This window comes from Myotis brandtii, unplaced genomic scaffold (assembly GCF_000412655.1).
Source record: "Myotis brandtii unplaced genomic scaffold, ASM41265v1 scaffold469, whole genome shotgun sequence".
NCBI classification, from domain to species: Eukaryota; Metazoa; Chordata; class Mammalia; order Chiroptera; family Vespertilionidae; genus Myotis; species Myotis brandtii.
The window spans coordinates 631,114-648,660 of NW_005367911.1; the positions used below are offsets into that span (position 1 = coordinate 631,114).

The 17,547-nt window shown below is 43.1% G+C and overlaps 1 protein-coding gene across 5 annotated transcripts; it reads left to right on the plus strand.

Annotated features, from left to right (window-relative positions):
- Positions 1-4: 4 nt before the first annotated feature.
- Positions 5-17,238, plus strand: BECN1 (beclin 1, autophagy related). 5 transcript variants are annotated; one of them, XM_014547222.1, is made up of 12 exons: positions 5-309; positions 5,845-5,973; positions 9,476-9,543; positions 10,414-10,472; positions 11,137-11,227; positions 11,333-11,469; positions 11,625-11,819; positions 12,797-12,943; positions 14,438-14,587; positions 15,067-15,127; positions 15,566-15,708; positions 16,444-17,236. In XM_014547222.1, exons 2-12 carry the CDS (start codon positions 5,847-5,849, stop codon positions 16,610-16,612), a joined length of 1,347 nt encoding a protein of 448 aa, XP_014402708.1. In that variant the 5' UTR covers positions 5-309; positions 5,845-5,846; the 3' UTR covers positions 16,613-17,236. The 5 variants fall into 5 exon arrangements, with proteins under 5 accessions (XP_014402708.1, XP_014402706.1, XP_014402707.1 ...); XM_014547220.1 differs by lacking the exon at positions 5-309 and adding an exon at positions 5,443-5,717 and having other exon boundaries at positions 16,444-17,238; XM_014547221.1 differs by lacking the exon at positions 5-309 and adding an exon at positions 5,443-5,682 and having other exon boundaries at positions 16,444-17,238.
- Positions 17,239-17,547: the final 309 nt, after the last annotated feature.

Genomic DNA, 17,547 nt, shown 5'->3' on the forward strand with positions numbered 1-17,547 from the left:
TGCCAGTGCCGGGTAAGAGGAAAGTTCGAGGGAGGGTGGCGGAGGCTAGTTTACTGAGAACTGAGTCCCGGAGAGACTCGGGAGCTGTGTGACTCTCTGCTGGCTCGGCACTAGCCTTCGCCGAAGGAACCTAACGAGCTCTGCAGTTTGGAGGACCGGACCGACGACGGCGTCGCGCCCCTGTGACGTCAGACCGAGGAAGCTGGCGGTCCCGGCTGTGAGTTCAGGGATCTGGTCTACGATTCCTGCTGCCTCCTCCCGTTGGCCGCGGAAGCTCTAGTGCTGTGCTCGAGCCAAAGAGAGGACAAGGTGTGTTGTACCAGGTTCCCCACCGTTCTCCATCACTTACTCATACACTTTCAGACATTGGAGATCCGCTGCCTGATGGGCAGAGTGACCCCCAGAGTGGGGTCGGCTACACAGTAAATCCTGGAACAGAACCCAGGTCTCCTGACTTCTAGGACAATGCTGTATCCATTTTGCTAATGGGAGGCAAATATCATGCCTCCTCTCACCCTCTTCTTTTTATTTTTTCAGTTTGTCTGTTAACACTGGTTATTTCGCTAAATAAAATGAGTCAGGACACTGGGCTAGGCTCTGGGACAACACTGCCTCAGAGCCTGGAAATATAATATGAGTCACTTAATGTAAGTTAAAATCTTCTAGTAGCCACATTAAAAAGTAAAACGGGTGAAGTTAATTTTAATTATATATTTAACCTAGTTTCGCCAAGTATTTAAACACGTAATCAATCTTAAAAAATATTTATGAGATCATATACGTTCTTTTCTCATACCAAGTCTTCAAAATCCAGTATGAGTTTTACACTCACTGCACATCTCAATTCAGAGGAGCCACATTTGCAGTACTGAATAGCCACTTGTGACTAGTGGCTCCTGTATTGAACAGCACAGCTCTGGGATATCAGAGGTAAACAAAACTCAAATTCTCTGGTCTCATGGGGATTAATACTGGGGAAAGATACCAGAAAGTAAACTGAAAATATGACAAAATTTAGCCCTAACCGGTTTGGCTCAGTGGATAGAGCGTCAGCCTGCGGACTGAAAGGTCCCAGGTTCGATTCCGGCCAAGGGCATGTACCTTGGTTGCGGGCACATCCCCAGTGAGGTGTGTGCAGGAGGCAGCTGATCGATGTTTTTTCTCTCTCGATGTTTCTAACGCTCTATCCCTCTCTCTTCCTCTCTGTGAAAAATCAATAAAATATTTTTTTTTAATGACAAAATTTAATAAATGTTAGGAAACAAATGACTGATAAAGAGAATAGTATGGGTTTTATTGAAGACATTGAAAGACTAGCGAGCTGGGAGTGGGGTGGGGAGGATTGTTAGGAAACAAGTTGGATTAAGTGCAAGGGCAGGTCATCTGATTTATATTTTGGGGTCACTGCTACTGCTAAACATTTATCCTGGTCAGGCCTCTATGCTAAGTGCAAGGGAAATGGGAATATGCAGTTAAATGAAGTACAACTGACTATGGCCTTTGGAATCAGGGAGAGACCTGGTTTTAAATCCCACCTCAGCTCTTCACTAACTGTGCTGTCTTGATAAAATTACTGAAATGCTGAGTCTCAATTCCCTCATCTGTCAAGTTTTATTTTAATCACTATTAACAAATATATATATAATTTTGTAGGGTTCTGAGTATTGAAAGTCATATATATTTCAAAGAACTAGCACAGTACCTGGACACAAGGCAGACACTACATACATAGTAGCTATTGTCAAATAAGCTACCTGTTAATGCTTAGCATGAAAGGGTTATTCTTTAAACTATATAATTATCATCCCTACTTTCAGACTCAAAAAAAGTCCTTTTCCATTATTCAAGACTACATATAACATAGCCCGTACTACCCTTCTTGCTCATTAACATCTGTTTCCCCCTTTTTCTTCTGTTTTTTTTTTTAATGCTCTCCCGAGTTATTGTTTACTGGTTTTCTAGAGACGGGAAGGGGGGGGGGAGGGAACATCCATTTGTGAGAGAAACATGGATCGGTTGCCTCCTATATGCACACCCACCTAGGATTGAACCCACAACCTAGGTATGTGCCCTGTCAGGGAATCAAACCAGCAGCCTCTCTGTTCACTGGACGACACCCCAACCAACTGTCATCCCTCTGTTTATGACTATCTTTGTGTCTAAATTGCCTTTTTAAAAATTGATTTTTAGAGAGAGAGAGAATATCTATTTTTTGTTCCACTTATTAATGCATTCATTGGTTGATTCTTGTTTATGCCCTGACCAAGAATCAAACCAGTGACCTCTTGGTGCATGGAACATCACTCAACCAATTGAGCCATACCGGCCAGGGCCAAATTACCCCTTTTTATAAGAACATCAGTCATATTGGGTTAGAGCCCACCCTAAGGACTTCATTAACTTGATCATCTTCAAAGACACTATTTCCAAATAAGGTCACATCACAGGTGCTGGGATTAGGACTTCAACATCTTTTGGGGGTACAAAATTCAACCTATAACATCTACCATTATCTGAAATCATTCATTTGTTTACATTTCTCAAATTCTCTCCTCTAGAATATAAGCTATGAGAACAGTTCACCAATGTATCCTCCCAGACCTAGAAGAGTGATTGGTACATAGTAGGTCCTCAATAAATACTTGTTGAATTGATGACTTGGGGTATGTTGAGTATTCACAATCCCTTGAGCACTATAAATACTGCGTGTCATATATTCTCCAAGCAGCAGGGCACACAGAGAGTTTACTATGTGCCAGGCCTTGCTCTTTGTACCTCATATTAGATCATTTAATCATCACACTACCCTATGTGACATACACTATTATGCTCTCTTCAGAAACAAGAAAACAAGGCACAGAGTAGTTGAATAACTTGCTCAAGGTCAGTGTTGGTGAGTGATGAAGATAGGTTTGAACTCAGTCTAGACTTTCAGCCTCAGCTGTAATCTCTATGCACTCTTCCCCTCGAAGCCCGTGACATCTCTCTGCCTTTCTGAGACGGCATTAGTGCAGCCAAGCAGGAAGAAATGTAGGCTGTGAACCCACCACGGCAGGCCTCCCCTGGAGGGAGTCTCAAGCTGAAAGATCCAAGAGGAAGAAGGGTTGTAAAGATGATCTAATTAGCAATACCAGGAGGAAATAAATCTAGTTCCTATATTACGTCTAATTATAGGAGGGTCACCTACATTCAAAATAATAAGAAAGTCATTTCTAGAAGTGAGAACGACTTTCTAAGAAATAGAAGTCACCAATGCCCTGGCCGGTTTGGCTCAGTAGATAGAGCCTTGGCCTGTGGACTGAAGGGTCCTAGGTTTGATTCCGGTCAAGATTCACATGCCTGGGTTGCGGGCTCAATCCCCAGTTAAGGGCGTGCAGGAGGCAGCTGATCAATGATTCTCTATCATCATGGATGTTTCTCTCTCTCTCTCCCTCTCCCTTCCTCTCTGAAATCAATAAAAATATATTTTAAGAAAAGAAATATAAGTCACCAAGAAAACGAAAAGGCAGATTTGACCTCATAAGAATTTAAAACTCGCACATCTGGGAAATACCTTAATAGACCAGTTATGCAAATCAATGAAAATTATTAAGCAAAATATTACCTAATAGATAAATGGGCAAAGGATGCAAACAAAATTCACAAAAGGAGAACACCAACCCAATCTATACCAAATATGCCAATGAAAATAACAGGGACATGTCTTCCCCTCGCCCCCTCATTCCTCAAATATATGATACCTAATACTGGCCAAGGCATCATGAAAGGGGCTCTCTCATACATTACTAGAGGCAGAATATGATTATGTGCAACTGCTCTGGAAAACAATTGCTAATGTTAATCAAGAGACATGAGAAAGCCATACTCTTTTCATCATTAATTCCAATAGTGAGGCTTTATCATAAGAAAGCAGTCAGCTCTTCATTGCAACATTACTGTAATTACCAAAACTGGAAGCAATGGGAGTTTCCAGCAACAAAGAAATACATTGTTAGTGCACTTGATGTGCTGTGATGCAGCGATGACAATTACCTAAACTGTAAGCAACATGGAAAATTATTCAGTAAGTACTGTTAAATTTTAAAAGAAGGATACAAAAATTGCATATAAATTATAAATACAAATACAATCGTGTTAAAATACATAGGAAAAACATTTTAATGGAAAACAAAAGTTATAGTGTGGTGAGATTATGGGTAATTTCATGACATTATTCCCCTAACTTCCTGTATTGTCAATACAATAAAATTATTAATTAGAGAAAGTTGAGCACTTAAGATATTGAAACATATAAAGATGTTATAAAATATAAAACTAAAACATTTTTATCTTGACTCACTACTCTGGTTTACCAGGACAGTGAGGCCTGGGGCACCCACTACCAACAAATCCCTAAAGAAGGCTGGCAGGAAGCAGAATCAATGATTTGATTTCTGTTAAAAACCAGTAGAGAATGTAATAAACGCCCCAGGGCTTAGGAACAATAGAAGGTTACAGTTAAATTAGGTCATCGCAGTCTCTGGCTCTGTTGCAAAGATCACAGCTCCCTCTTAACATTTTTTACAAGCAGGTCATGGTTTAGCCAGGGGTGACAGGCTCCAGGAACCTAACCTTTCAAAGGTATGAGCCTGTGCCCTTTCTTTTTTTTTAAATATATATTTTATTGATTTTTTACAGAGAGGAAGGGAGAGAGATAGAGTTAGAAACATCGATGAGAGAGAAACATCAATCAGCTGCCTCCTACACACCCCCTACTGGGGATGTGCCTGCAACCAAGGTACATGCCCTTGACCAGAATCGAACCTGGGACCCTTGAGTCCGCAGGCCGACGCTCTATCCACTGAGCCAAACCGATTCGACTGAGTCTGTATCTTGTGTTGAGAAATAGAGCGACGAACTTTGTGTGTGTTTAGCCAACTGTTTTGTGGTTTTTGTGAATAAAAGCTTGCTTCTGCATCTGGTCGGGGCTGCAGTTCAGCCTCTGCTTCGGCAGGGTGCTGTAACTGTAGTCGCTGGCCAGCTTAATAAAGGCTCCTAAATTTTTATCTGAGTCCCTGGTGGTCGTCTCCGCGGGTCACCCCATTACATTATAATATAAAACACAAAGTTTACCTCCCCTCCAAGTGTGTCTACCACTCTCTCGGGGGCGTTTGAAAGAAAGCCCAGCTCTCCCAAGGAGAAACTTTTAAAACTGATACTGCAGAAAGAACTAAAGTGGCTCCGCTCAGAAGTGACAAATCTAAAGAAAAGTCACTGAATTAGAGAATGGCAGAGACTCCTCCATCTCTCCCTACTCGGTCCTTCCACTTCCCCAGGCAACCTACGCTCACCCGCCGCCGGCCGCGTTTCCCAGCTCAGCCTCTAGGGGCCGCAGCCCGGCCCGAAAGCGGGTGGATCTGGACCGACCTACTGGCTCCTCCTGCAGCTGCCGCCGTCGTGGCGTCACATCCGGTCTAGGCGGAAGTCCTCCGGCCCACCGGGAAGTAGCTGAAGACAGGACGATGGCAGTTCTGGAGGCCTCCCTCCAGGGCAGCCCGGAGGCCGTAGTGCCCCAGCGGTAGACCGGACCAGGGTGGCGGGCTCCGGGCTCCGAGATGAAGAACGTCGAGGGCTGAACCGCAACCGGAGAAGGGAGCCTGGGAGCCCTGACGGCGCCTATTGCCGCCTGTCCCTGACTCGGCTGTAAACTGTTTTTGCCGGGGCTGCCCCGGAAGCAGGTCCACTTGTTATCGTACCGTCCCTAGAGAGAACGGCGCGGGCGGGATTTTCCCCCTTCAGTAGCCCCAGACCCGGGATTCTAGAGCGCCGATTCTCCCTAATATCGCCTCCTCTCCATCGCCGCAGGGATGGAGGGATCTAAGACGTCCAGCAGCACCATGCAGGTGAGCTTCGTGTGCCAGCGCTGCAGCCAGCCCCTAAAGCTGGACACGAGCTTCAAGATCCTGGACCGTGTCACCATCCAGGAGCTCACAGGTCAGCGAGACCCTTGCAAAGAGGGTGGTCAAAATCGTTGAAAGTGGGCAGCTTTGGAGATGTAGATCTTAAGGTGTCTGTCCGTGCAGTCCGCCACAGACTCCCGTGTAAACCATAGGAAAGTCACTTAATCTCTCTAGCTCCCTGTTTTCTTATCAGGAACATAAAGGACTTCTGACTCAGTGCGCCTCAGAGAGCTTTGTATAGCAAGGAAAGGTCCTTAGTTTTCTTACTCCTGCTCTTTCAGAGTAAAGGAATATGTACGTATATGTAATAATAAAGGGCACATTTTAAGGATTTACCATGTACCAAGTGCATTGCATGCTTTACTTAGTTTAGTCCGTGCAGCAACCCGTAGGGATCATTTTACAAATGAGTTGAGGCTCAGAAAACTTAAGTGACTTACCCAGTGGTCAACAGCTAGTAAATGGAGAGACAATTCTCATAGACCCAGGAAGTGAGATGTAGTTTTTAAAAGAGAAAACTGAATAAGCAGTTAAAATAAGCTCAAGGAGCCTGGCCCGTGTTGCTCAGCGGTTGAGCGTCAAGAGGTCTTGGGGTTCTGTCTCCCTTACTGTCTCTCTAAAATTCAGTTAAAAAAAACCAAACATTAAAAGAATAAGCTCAAGGATCTGGAGACAGCCTGCTTGGATTTAAACCCTGGCTGTCATTTACTAGCTGAGTGACTTTTTGCAAGTTACATCACCTCTCTAGGTCTGGTTTCTTTATCAGTAAAACATAAAACAATCTCAAGGTAGTTTTAAGAATCAAATATGACAAAGAACATAAATACTTAGGAATATTCTGGGCAAATAATACTCAGTAAATGTTAGCTAATGTTACTACCTGATTTCTCTCTCTGAAGAGAATTAACTCTTTAATATATTTTAAACTTTTTATTATGGGAAAATTTTAAATATATAGCCAAGAGAATAGCATAATGAACTCCCTTGTATCCATCACTTAGTTTCAACAACTAGCTACATTCTCTCATTCTTGTGTTCTCTGTATCTTCACTCACCTCCCATCCCCACTCACTTAATTTGTTTTTTCACTTTGTTAAAAACACCTACCTTCAACAATTATTAATGCATATTTAATAATGTTTCATTTAGCCCCATCTATTCTCCCACCCCAAATTATTTTTGTTTTTTAAATTTTATTTTATTTTTTTAAATATATGTTTATTGATTCCAGAGAGGAACGGAGAGGGAGAGAGAGATAGAAACATCAATGATGAGAGAGAATCATTGACTGGCTGCCTCCTGCACGCCCCCTACTGGGGACTGAGCCTGAAACCCGAGCATGTACCCCTGACCGGAGTCAAACCCGGGACCCTTCAGTCTACAGGCTGACGCTCTATCCACTGAGCCAAATCAGCAAGGGCCCAAATTATTTTTAACATTCTTTTTTTTTTAATCCTCACTGGAGGATATGTATGCGTGTGTGTATATATATACACATATATATGTATATATTAGACACCCGATGCACGAAATTTGTGCAAGAGTAGGCTTTCCTTCCCCCGGCTGCCAGCACCGGCTTCCCTGGCACTCAGGACCCGGGTTTCCCTCGCAGCCCCAGCCCCAGCTTCATCCGGAAAGTCGTCCGGAAGGAGGATGTCCGGTCTAATTGGCATATTACACTTTTATTATTATTATTATTATTATTGTCATAGATACATACTAGAGGCCCGGTGCACAACATTCATGCACTGGGGTGGGGGGTCTCTCAGCCCAACCTGGGCCCTCTCCCAGTCCGGGACCCCTCAGGGGATGTCCTACTGCCAGCTTAGGCTCGGTCCTTAGCGCTGCCGCTGTGCTCACCAGTTGTGAACCCGACTTCTGGCTGAGCAGTGCTCCCCCTGTGGGAGCTCACTGACCATCAGGGGGCAGCTCCCACGTTGAGTGTCTGCCCCCTGGTCGTCGGTGCGTATTATAATGTCTGGTTATTATGTTCAGTTGATTTGCATATTAGAGTTTTATTATATAGGATTTTTTTTTTAGGGGAGGATATTTTCCCATTGATTTTCAGAGAGTGGAAGGGAAGGAAGAAGAGGGGACAGAGAGAGAAACATCAATGTGAGAGAGACACATCAATTGGTTGCCTCCTGCACACTGAGGCAGGGGATCGAGCCTGCAACCAAAGTGCATGCCCTTGACTAACCCTTCAGTTTGTGGGCCGATGCTCTAACCACTGAGCACCGGCTAGGGCCCAAATTATTTTGAAGTAAATCCCAAACATAAATACAGTTAATATTTTGTAACTATTTTTGAAAGATAAGGCATCTTTAAAAACATAACCATAATATCACTAGTGGCCTGGTGCACGGATTCATGCACATTGGAAGGAAATTAATTAGAAGAAATATTTTAATATCGCTATTCGCCCTTTCTCTATAATAGAAGTGTCAACCAAATTCTGTCATCAACAATGACAGATCGAAACACATGCATGTGATTGGCGCCAGCGAGAGCTTTATATGTATCACAAGTCAACTTAGCCTTTTATAGATATAGAATAAACTAGCTTAATTAGACCTGCTTTCTGATGTAGCTAAACTTTTACCAGGCCAGTGAAGCACCCCAACTACCAGGCCAGTGGAGCACCCCAACTTCTCTTTCAGGTAATTGTCAGCAACACAGCAGTAAATATCAACCGAAGCAGATTATTATTGTAGATCACGCAGGGAGAACAAAGGTTAAAATATTTAACTGCAGCAGTGTTTGACTATATTCTGTGCAGTGAGAAAACCTGAAGTCATTTTCAAGGTCCACCATTTCTTACTTCTTTTCAGTCGGGTCAAGTTTCTAAGCTTTCTAAATCTCTGTTTTCCGGCTAATGAAAAGAAAATAGGATTCCACCGAGTCTCCTACCTACCTACTCCAGGACTTCTGTGATGATCAAATGAGATGAGGCATGGGGAAAACGCTTCACAGACATTTGGTTAAAGTGTGAAATGTTTGCACCTGGCTATGAAGAAACTGCAAGGAGGCTAGTCGTCACTAGGGAGAGGAAGCTAGGGAGTGTCCTGGATGGAGGGAAGGACACTTAGCATATTAGCCTTTTGTATAGTTAGGTTATTTTGGAAAAAATTTAACAACTCTTTAATCTCATTTAATGGGGGTAAAGAAAAGATTCTTCTTTGTGTAAATGGTACTTTAAGAAAAAGGTATAGGTGGGGGTGGTTATGAGTATGATTCCAATTCTTTTTCTATACTTTTTTGTTATTGCTGTTAATCCTCACCAAGGATATTTTTTTCCCATTTATTTCCAGAGAGAATGGAAGGCAGGAAGGGAGAGAGAGAAACATTGATGTGAGAGAGACACATCGATTGGTTGCCTCCTGGGACGAGGGATCGAACCCGCAATCCAGGTTTGTGCCCTTGATGTGGGTGCTGATGCTCTAACCACTGAGGTGCCAGCCAGGGCCTTTTTCTATACTTTTATACCCACTCCTTTGATAAGATTCTTTCTGACTCAATATTTTCCTTGCCCTTAGCTCCATTACTTGCCACAGCCCAGGTGAAATCAGGAGAGACCCAGGAGGAAGAGGGTAACTCAGGAGAGGTAGGAAACACTGGAATGCAAACCGGGTTTCTGCAGGGTACTTGGTGTTTCTAGAGCCCACAAACTTTTGGGATCTCTGGTTAACGAGGCATTCTACATGATCAAGCCACTGTGGATCATTGGAGGTACCTGAGGTTACAGGGTTACTGAAAGAGTCATCCGTTTAAAAACATGGAGAGAGGTTCTTCTTTATTTGATGCAGAATTATAAGCCATTATAGGTGAGAGATGGGATGACCTATATATCTAGGTCATCTCAGGGCATTCCTGGCTTACATCTGTTGTCCTAACTAATTATTAATATCCACTCCTCTCTATTCTCAAAAGTATCTTGGTTTTGGCAACAAATTATATGATTACCCTAGCCAGGGGGGATTGTCATTGTTAAAGAACATGTCTTTTTTTTTGTTTTTTGAGAACATGTCATTTTTAAACTGTGATAACTTCAGTGATCATTTTCATTGCCAAAGACAGATATAAGTTTTTGATCACATATAAATTATATTAATGTATTTAAAACATATAAATTACCTACTTTTTTCTTTGCCATGCCAAACTTCATTATAGTCTGATCTGGCTTTTTCCTTGTGCCATGATATTTAGGGCATCTCACCCTTACCCCTGACTAGTAAGTGTTGAGAAAATGCATATTTAATTACAATTGAATATAACATAGGGAATGCTGTTCCCCATAAAAAAATCAAATGGGACTTGGGGTGTGTCTGCACCCGGCGTCCTTTCTTACTATTTAAGGAAAGTCTAGGTAATACCCAGTTAAGTCTCTGGTTTATCGTCTTGTGGTTGTCAATCAAGAGTAAAGCCAAATAGTTCTAAGCTGCCAAATTCTAATGCCCTCTTATTTCGTTCCCAGGAGCCATTTATTGACTCTCGTCAGGATGGTGTCTCTCGCAGATTCATCCCCCCAGCCAGGTGCCTACTACTCTTCAGCCCCCTGCTCCTTGCCAAAGACTAGTAGAATTTTAATAGAACCCACAATTGAGATCTGGAGCCAGGTGATAGAAATGTATCATCACCCAGCCTTTTGGCTCCTCCAAAAAAGATGCATTCCCTTATACTGGCCCATCACCTTCCAATACTAATTGAGTTTTTCCTGTAGCCATTTACACGTGGAAAGAGACAATAACTCTCATGATAAAGAAGTGAGAAAAGTCCAGGGGCTGATTGACTAATAAAAGAGATGGGCTCTTGAAAAGTTTAAGAACAGCTAATGTTATATGTTCAGGTTCTTAGTTATGGATGCATGTGAAGGTGGCTGTCGAGGGGTGTAATATTAAAAAATGGTCTTTCCGGATTCTCCTTCCTTTTCTATTATAGACACACACATCAGTTTTTGATGCCCCCTCTCCCTCCTTAGTCTGTCCAGGCCAACCTTCGTGCTGAGTGCCCCTGTGGAAGACTAGCATGGCCTTCCCTTGGGAGAGAGGTACCCTTGGGAGGTCAGTCGGGCTAGGAGTGGGTATGCACTTTGAGGCCCCTCAGCTGGTGCTTGAGAGTCTCTGCCACTGGCACTGCAGTAGGTGGAGGAGGCCTCTCTGCTCCCTCATGTGGCCCATGGGCGGGGGGCTGTCTGCAGGATGATGTCTACGGAAAGTGCCAACAGCTTCACTCTGATTGGGGAGGCATCTGATGGCGGAACCATGGAGAACCTCAGCCGAAGACTGAAGGCAAGTCGGCCTCATTCCAGCATCAAGCAGGGGGCATGGCTGGTAGAGGGGATTGTCTGGGCAGGTAGCAGGGCAGGTCCTACCCTGACTCTCCCATACTTCCAGGTTACTGGGGACCTTTTTGACATCATGTCAGGCCAGACAGATGTGGATCACCCACTGTGTGAGGAATGCACAGATACTCTGTTAGACCAGCTGGACACTCAGCTCAACGTCACTGAAAATGAGTGTCAGAACTACAAGTGAGTGCCTCCAGAGCCAGGGCCTGGACGCTGACATCTGGGTCTTAGAGCCATCACTGCTCTGAGACTGCCTGGTTCTTACCCAAGAGCTATGCTCAACTCAGGTAAACAGAATAACAGGTTCCTTCTGCAAGCATACTCTCTGTCCTTGGCAGGCGCTGTTTGGAGATCTTAGAGCAAATGAATGAGGATGACAGTGAACAGCTACAGATGGAGCTAAAGGAGCTGACATTAGAGGAGGAGAGGCTGATTCAGGAGCTGGAAGATGTGGAAAAGAACCGTAAATTAGTAGCAGAAAATCTCGAAAAGGTCCAGGCTGAAGCTGAGCGACTGGATCAGGAGGAGGCTCAGTAAGTGATCACCCTGTTCTTCTAATTTCCTGCCCTGAAAGCTCCAGGAGGGGAAATGGCTTCCAGCTGAATGTGTCTGATTAGTTTGTAAGCTGCATTCAGCTGTCACTCTGCAGCATGTCTGCTCTGGATCCTGCATATTGTTTCCAGGCCCTGTTTCTAGAGATTTGTTTGAAGAGTTATGTATGAAGGGTCAGCATGACTAAGTAAAAAAAGCATGTTGATTAAATAGAGAATGGAGAGCCAGGGCTGTAGTCACAGCTATGTGCTGTAGGGAACGGGGCTCATTGGGTAAGTCAGCCTCTGCACCCAGCATCCTGCTCTGGAGAGATGAGCATATTGGCCCACATTCATTCCTTCTCAGCTCAAAAATTTCCTTGGTGCTCTCGACCTGAGAGAACCCTCTGTCTATTGGAGGAGACATAGTGTCCACATTAACTGAAATAGGGGAAGTGAAGGACAGAACAAAAAGTTAATTTTTCACAGAGCAGTGTAACAAGTTTCATTGGAAATGGTGTTTACTATTTAAAGGACAATAAGAGCCGAAACCGGTTTGGCTCACTGGATAGAGCATCAGCCTGAGGACTCTGGTGTTTACTATATAAAGGACAATAAGAATGTAGAGGTGAAGTTATAGGAGTTCAGTTATGGCCAAGCCATGAAGAAGCCACTCTTGACACATTTCACCTTGATTCTGGAAAAGGTCAGACATCGAGAGGTGTTTGGCCTGGTTTGGAAGAGTCCTTTCTTCCTCCCCTTTTTGCAAATGGGCAGCTGGAATTTGAGACATTCCTGTCCCTCCTAGGCAAAACAACCGGGGCAAGTATGTTCTTTGAGTGTGATCTGTGACAAATCTCAGTGATGCTGTAACTAGATGTAACCATAATCACTAAGAAGAAGTCCTTAAGGAGGGTGATAACAGAGAAATTTTAGCCCCCAAACTAACAGTCTTCAATGGCCACTTTGGCTGCTCACAGGTATCAGAGGGAATACAGTGAATTTAAACGACAACAGCTGGAACTGGATGATGAGCTGAAGAGTGTAGAAAACCAGATGCGTTATGCCCAGATGCAGCTGGACAAGCTGAAGAAAACCAACGTCTTTAATGCAACCTTCCACATTTGGTAATGAGGGCTGGAGGGTGAGGAGTGTCTGGAAAGCACTACATATCTGGACCTTAGCTGTTGACCACTAAGCGAGGGTGCCCACCTCCTGCGAAATAAGACTGTATATCATTTTCATCCCATCTAGTTTTTTCCATCCTTAGGATGGGCTAGGTAAAAGGGGATTGGAATTCTAGAGCTTGGTGCCATCCATTCTACCAAGGAAAGGGACAGATCTGAGCCCTCCAGCCACATGAAATTCTGGTCCTCTGCCTGGAGCTGATTTCTTACCTGTAGGGTCAGTCATGTATTAATTTACTTGATGTTTTATCCATTTAACTAGTATCTATTGAGCATCTACTGTGTGGTAGGCACTATTCTAAGCACTAGGATGGCAACAGCAAACAATATGCATTCTACCTTCTAGTTGTTTATAATCTAGTGGAAGAGATGAATAAGTAATAGGCACTTGTAATACAGATTGATAATGGTTAATCTAGGGTGCTGTGGGAACACATAAGGGCACTTCACCCAATGTGAGCAGGCCACATGGAAAGTTTCCCTCAGAGGAGGTTGATGTTTAAGCTGAGATGTGAATAGAAGTCTGCAGAGGAGGGGGTTGTTCCTGTCAGAGAGAACATCATGTGCAAAGAAACAGAGGAAAGTGGGAGTGGTGAATTCAGAGAACTGAAAGGAGCTTATTGTGCCTAGAGTGTAAAGGGGAGAATGACAGGATATGAAACTGGAGAGTTACCAGTTCCTAAAGTACCTTGTAGGTATCATGAAGGGATTTGGACTTTATCCAAAAGGCAGTGGTAGCCCAGCTGTTGTAGCTCAGTGGTTGAGCATTAACCTATGAACCAGGAGGTCACGGTTCAGTTCCTGGTCAGGGCACATGCCTGGGTTGCAGGCTTGACCCCCCAGTGTGGGGCGTGCAGGAGGCAGCTGATCAACGATTCTCTCTCATCATTGATGTTTCTGTCTCTCCGTCTCCCTCTCTGAAATCAATAAAAAATAAAATAAAATTTAAAAAAGGCAGTGGGAGCCATTGAAGCATTTTAGGCAGGGAAGTGACGTAATTACATTAGCATTTGTGATAACTTTACCTGCAATGTGAGAAATGACTTGAGAGAAGAGGGTACTATTTTTGGTAAGGAAACTTGTTAGTAGGAATCTAAATAGAAAAAGAGAGTAATGGCATTGAGTTTGGAGAGAAGTGGACAGATTAAAGAGATTTAGGAAGTAAAATCAGAGTTTGATACTTTCTTGAAGGGAGAGAGCTGAGAGAGCATTCAAGGATAATGCCCCAATTTCTGCTTTGGCATCTGAGCAGCAGGTGGAAAGATGACTCACATTGTAGACATGTGTTTAAAGTACCAAGAAGGACTTGGATATATGAATCTGAAGATACTAGTAAGGAGGGAGATTTATGTTTTAGGTAAGAGCAGGAAGTCTTAGAAGTTGCTAAGTTTTAAGTTCTCCCTGTATTTTTCCCTGTCCTTTTGCCTTCTATAGGCATAGTGGACAATTTGGCACAATTAATAACTTCAGACTGGGTCGCTTGCCCAGTGTTCCTGTGGAATGGAATGAGATTAATGCTGCTTGGGGCCAGACAGTGTTGCTGCTCCATGCCCTGGCCAATAAGATGGGTCTGAAATTTCAGAGGTAAGATATGTAGCCCTTTCTTGGGGTATGGTATGTCTTTGATATAATTTGTACTCCATACTGGTACTGCTGTCCACTATGGCAGGAACCCTTACTCCCAATAGCCTGGGAGTTTTCTTTCTGTTTCTGGTTTTCCGCTCACCATAGGGCTCTTTCTATTGATCAAGCAGTCCTCGAGCTGCAGTGGTGCCCAGCCCACCAGTATCTCCAGAACTTTAGCGTTCCTCAAGCTATTTTCAGTTTTCGTTTTTAAATCTAAACCAAAACAGACATTCACTCACAAAGGCCCCCGCCAGACGATTATATATGTACTTTGTTCAGTAAGCAAAATCTTAAACATGGAGCCTATAGGGAGGTGAGAGAGAGGGTGGAAATAATAAAAGAGGTAGGATGAAGTCTCAGAATCATTGGATTCTAACATCCCAATAATCACTTTTGGAGGAGCCCTATATCCATCTCTGTATCCATCTCCTTTTTAGGTATCGACTTGTTCCCTATGGAAACCATTCTTACCTGGAGTCTCTGACAGACAAATCTAAGGTACTCTGGGAACTCCATTTTCACTGGAATACAGAATTTTTATATCTCCTAAAAAAACAGTTTATTCTTGATAATGACATTATTCCATTTCCTCCCTAGACAAATATCTCATGAAGAGCCAATGTCTTGTCCAGTTCAGGATTAGTTCTTTGAGGCCTAGAGAGAAAATGAGTGTTTTTTACAGTCTGTTGAGAAGGGATATAGGCAGATCAGAGGAGAATGTGTGCTCTAGGGTGGGGAAGGAATCACTGTGAGGTAGATGTTTAATACATTTCCATTGATAATAAAAACATTCTAGGTGCATTGTTATTTTCCCAGGGTTACTGTTTTCAGTGGAATACAGAAAGAACATGACTTGAGAGATTGGTAGGATTGGGAACAATCTCTGATAGCCCGTCCTGGTGCCACACCCATAGCCAATTCTCTCTTCTTGGGCAGGAGCTGCCATTATACTGTTCTGGGGGGTTGCGGTTTTTCTGGGACAACAAGTTTGATCATGCCATGGTGGCTTTCCTGGACTGTGTGCAGCAGTTCAAAGAAGAGGTTGAGAAAGGCGAGACACGATTTTGTCTTCCTTACAGGTCAGTATCCCCCATTGCTGAGTGAATCTAGAGTGGGACCAAATGGAGCAGAATTGAAGGGACAGTAAGAATGGAGGCAAAACATAGTATGAATGGAGGGAAAGCAGAAATGGTACAAAATCACATGACACTGATGGGCAAAGACTGATCTAATACTGCAAGTAGGACAGAATGTGACCACCTGACTCCTGGAGAAAAAGAATGCTGTCTTAGGTAGTTTGGGGGATTTTCTTGCTATGGAGCTTCTGCCCAGTCTCCAATTTCAGGAAGGTTTTTCCTTAAGGCCCTGGAAATGTGCAGGAATGCTTCCTTTGGTCAAATTGTGTAGGGGCCCGGTGATAGATAGAGACCTTAGTTCAAGAGAGTAAAGCTGAGCTGCTTCTCTCACCCCAAAACAAAGCGTTTCTTTTTTTCTGCTCCCTTCCCTCCCATGAGCTCAGGGATGCCTAGGAAAACAGTGAGGAGTACTGTAACCCTCACTTTCCCTCTGCTCCAGGCTTGTCATCTGTTTGGGTGTGTGTCCTGTCCCTGTACTCCAAATGACAATGAGGCTCTTGTGACAGCCTTCTTGACTTTTGGCTTTCAAGTAAATCCAAAATACACTACCGTTTCTTGCCAAGTTCTTTAATAGATAAAATGACGTGAATGGTCCCATGATTAAGTCCCTGCCCATTTGCCTGAACTGACTTAAATCAGATCTCAGTTTCTAATGAGCTCTGCTGTGTCCATCTGCAGGATGGATGTGGAAAAAGGCAAGATTGAAGACACAGGAGGCAGCGGCGGCTCCTATTCCATCAAAACCCAGTTTAACTCTGAGGAACAGTGGACAAAAGCTCTCAAGTTCATGCTGACGAATCTTAAGTGGGGTCTTGCCTGGGTGTCCTCACAGTTTTATAATAAATGACTTTCTGTTTTCCTTAGCGGGATGTTTGCCTTAAAGGCTTTAAATTTTGTTTTCTTTGAAAAGTTTTAAATTAACTTTGGGTACTATTAAACACGTTTACAATACCAAAAAGAAAAAAAAAGAAAAAATCTACAAAAGCCACTTTATTGTAAAATATCACATGGCAAATAGTTCCCAGAGCTACACATGCCATGTATAGCTACCAGCTTTGTTATAGTTTTGACTCTTAACCCCATGCCTTCCTTTCCCTCTCTCACCTTAAACAACTAATTTAAATTTGCTTCTGTTTTTGTTTGTTACTGAGTTGAATTGAGATTGATGTGTTTTCACTGTAATTTATCTCTCTCAACTTCCTGCACTTAACAATATTAAATAGAAACTTTTGTCTCCACTGAGACGATGAGATGTATGAGACGCACAGTTGGATAATGTGAGAAAATGACATATAAGCTTTGGTCACCGTGTGATGTGATCAGAAGCTTGAAATTTAACACTTCTCACTTGGTTCTAGTACTGAATGCCTGCTCTGCTCTGTGTTAGAGATATGAAATGGTGTTTGATACTCTTGGAGACATTATGTAGAGAATTATTTGTAATAAAAGATTTGCTGCAGTCTGATAACTGCCCATGGTGCACTGTTGGATTTTTCTTTAACTAAAATAGAGTACTTTGTATTCTGGGAGAATTGAGTTCAAGTGCAGGTATGTGGAAATTCTGTAGAAACATGTTTAGAGATGGGTTAGTGTTACTTTTTAAAAAGACTAGTGAAAATAGACAGCTGTAAAGAAAACCCTATTTTTGTAGATCTTAGTAACAGAACAGATGTTTAACTTTAAGGAGAAATACAGGCTGCCTTCTTGCTCAGTCAAGGTCACCCAGATGGTCTCAGTTTTTGAGCCCTTGGTAAATAATAATCTCCATGTCTGATATTCTCT

Excerpts from the sequence above, each read along its gene's own strand:
- BECN1 (XM_014547222.1), top strand. The coding sequence starts at position 5,847 with ATGGAGGGATCTAAGACGTCCAGCAGCACCATGCAGGTGAGCTTCGTG. Across the intron at positions 11,470-11,624 it reads AATGAGTGTCAGAACTACAA|GCGCTGTTTGGAGATCTTAG; the intron begins GTGAGTGCCTCC and ends TGTCCTTGGCAG. Across the intron at positions 12,944-14,437 it reads AATGCAACCTTCCACATTTG|GCATAGTGGACAATTTGGCA; the intron begins GTAATGAGGGCT and ends TGCCTTCTATAG.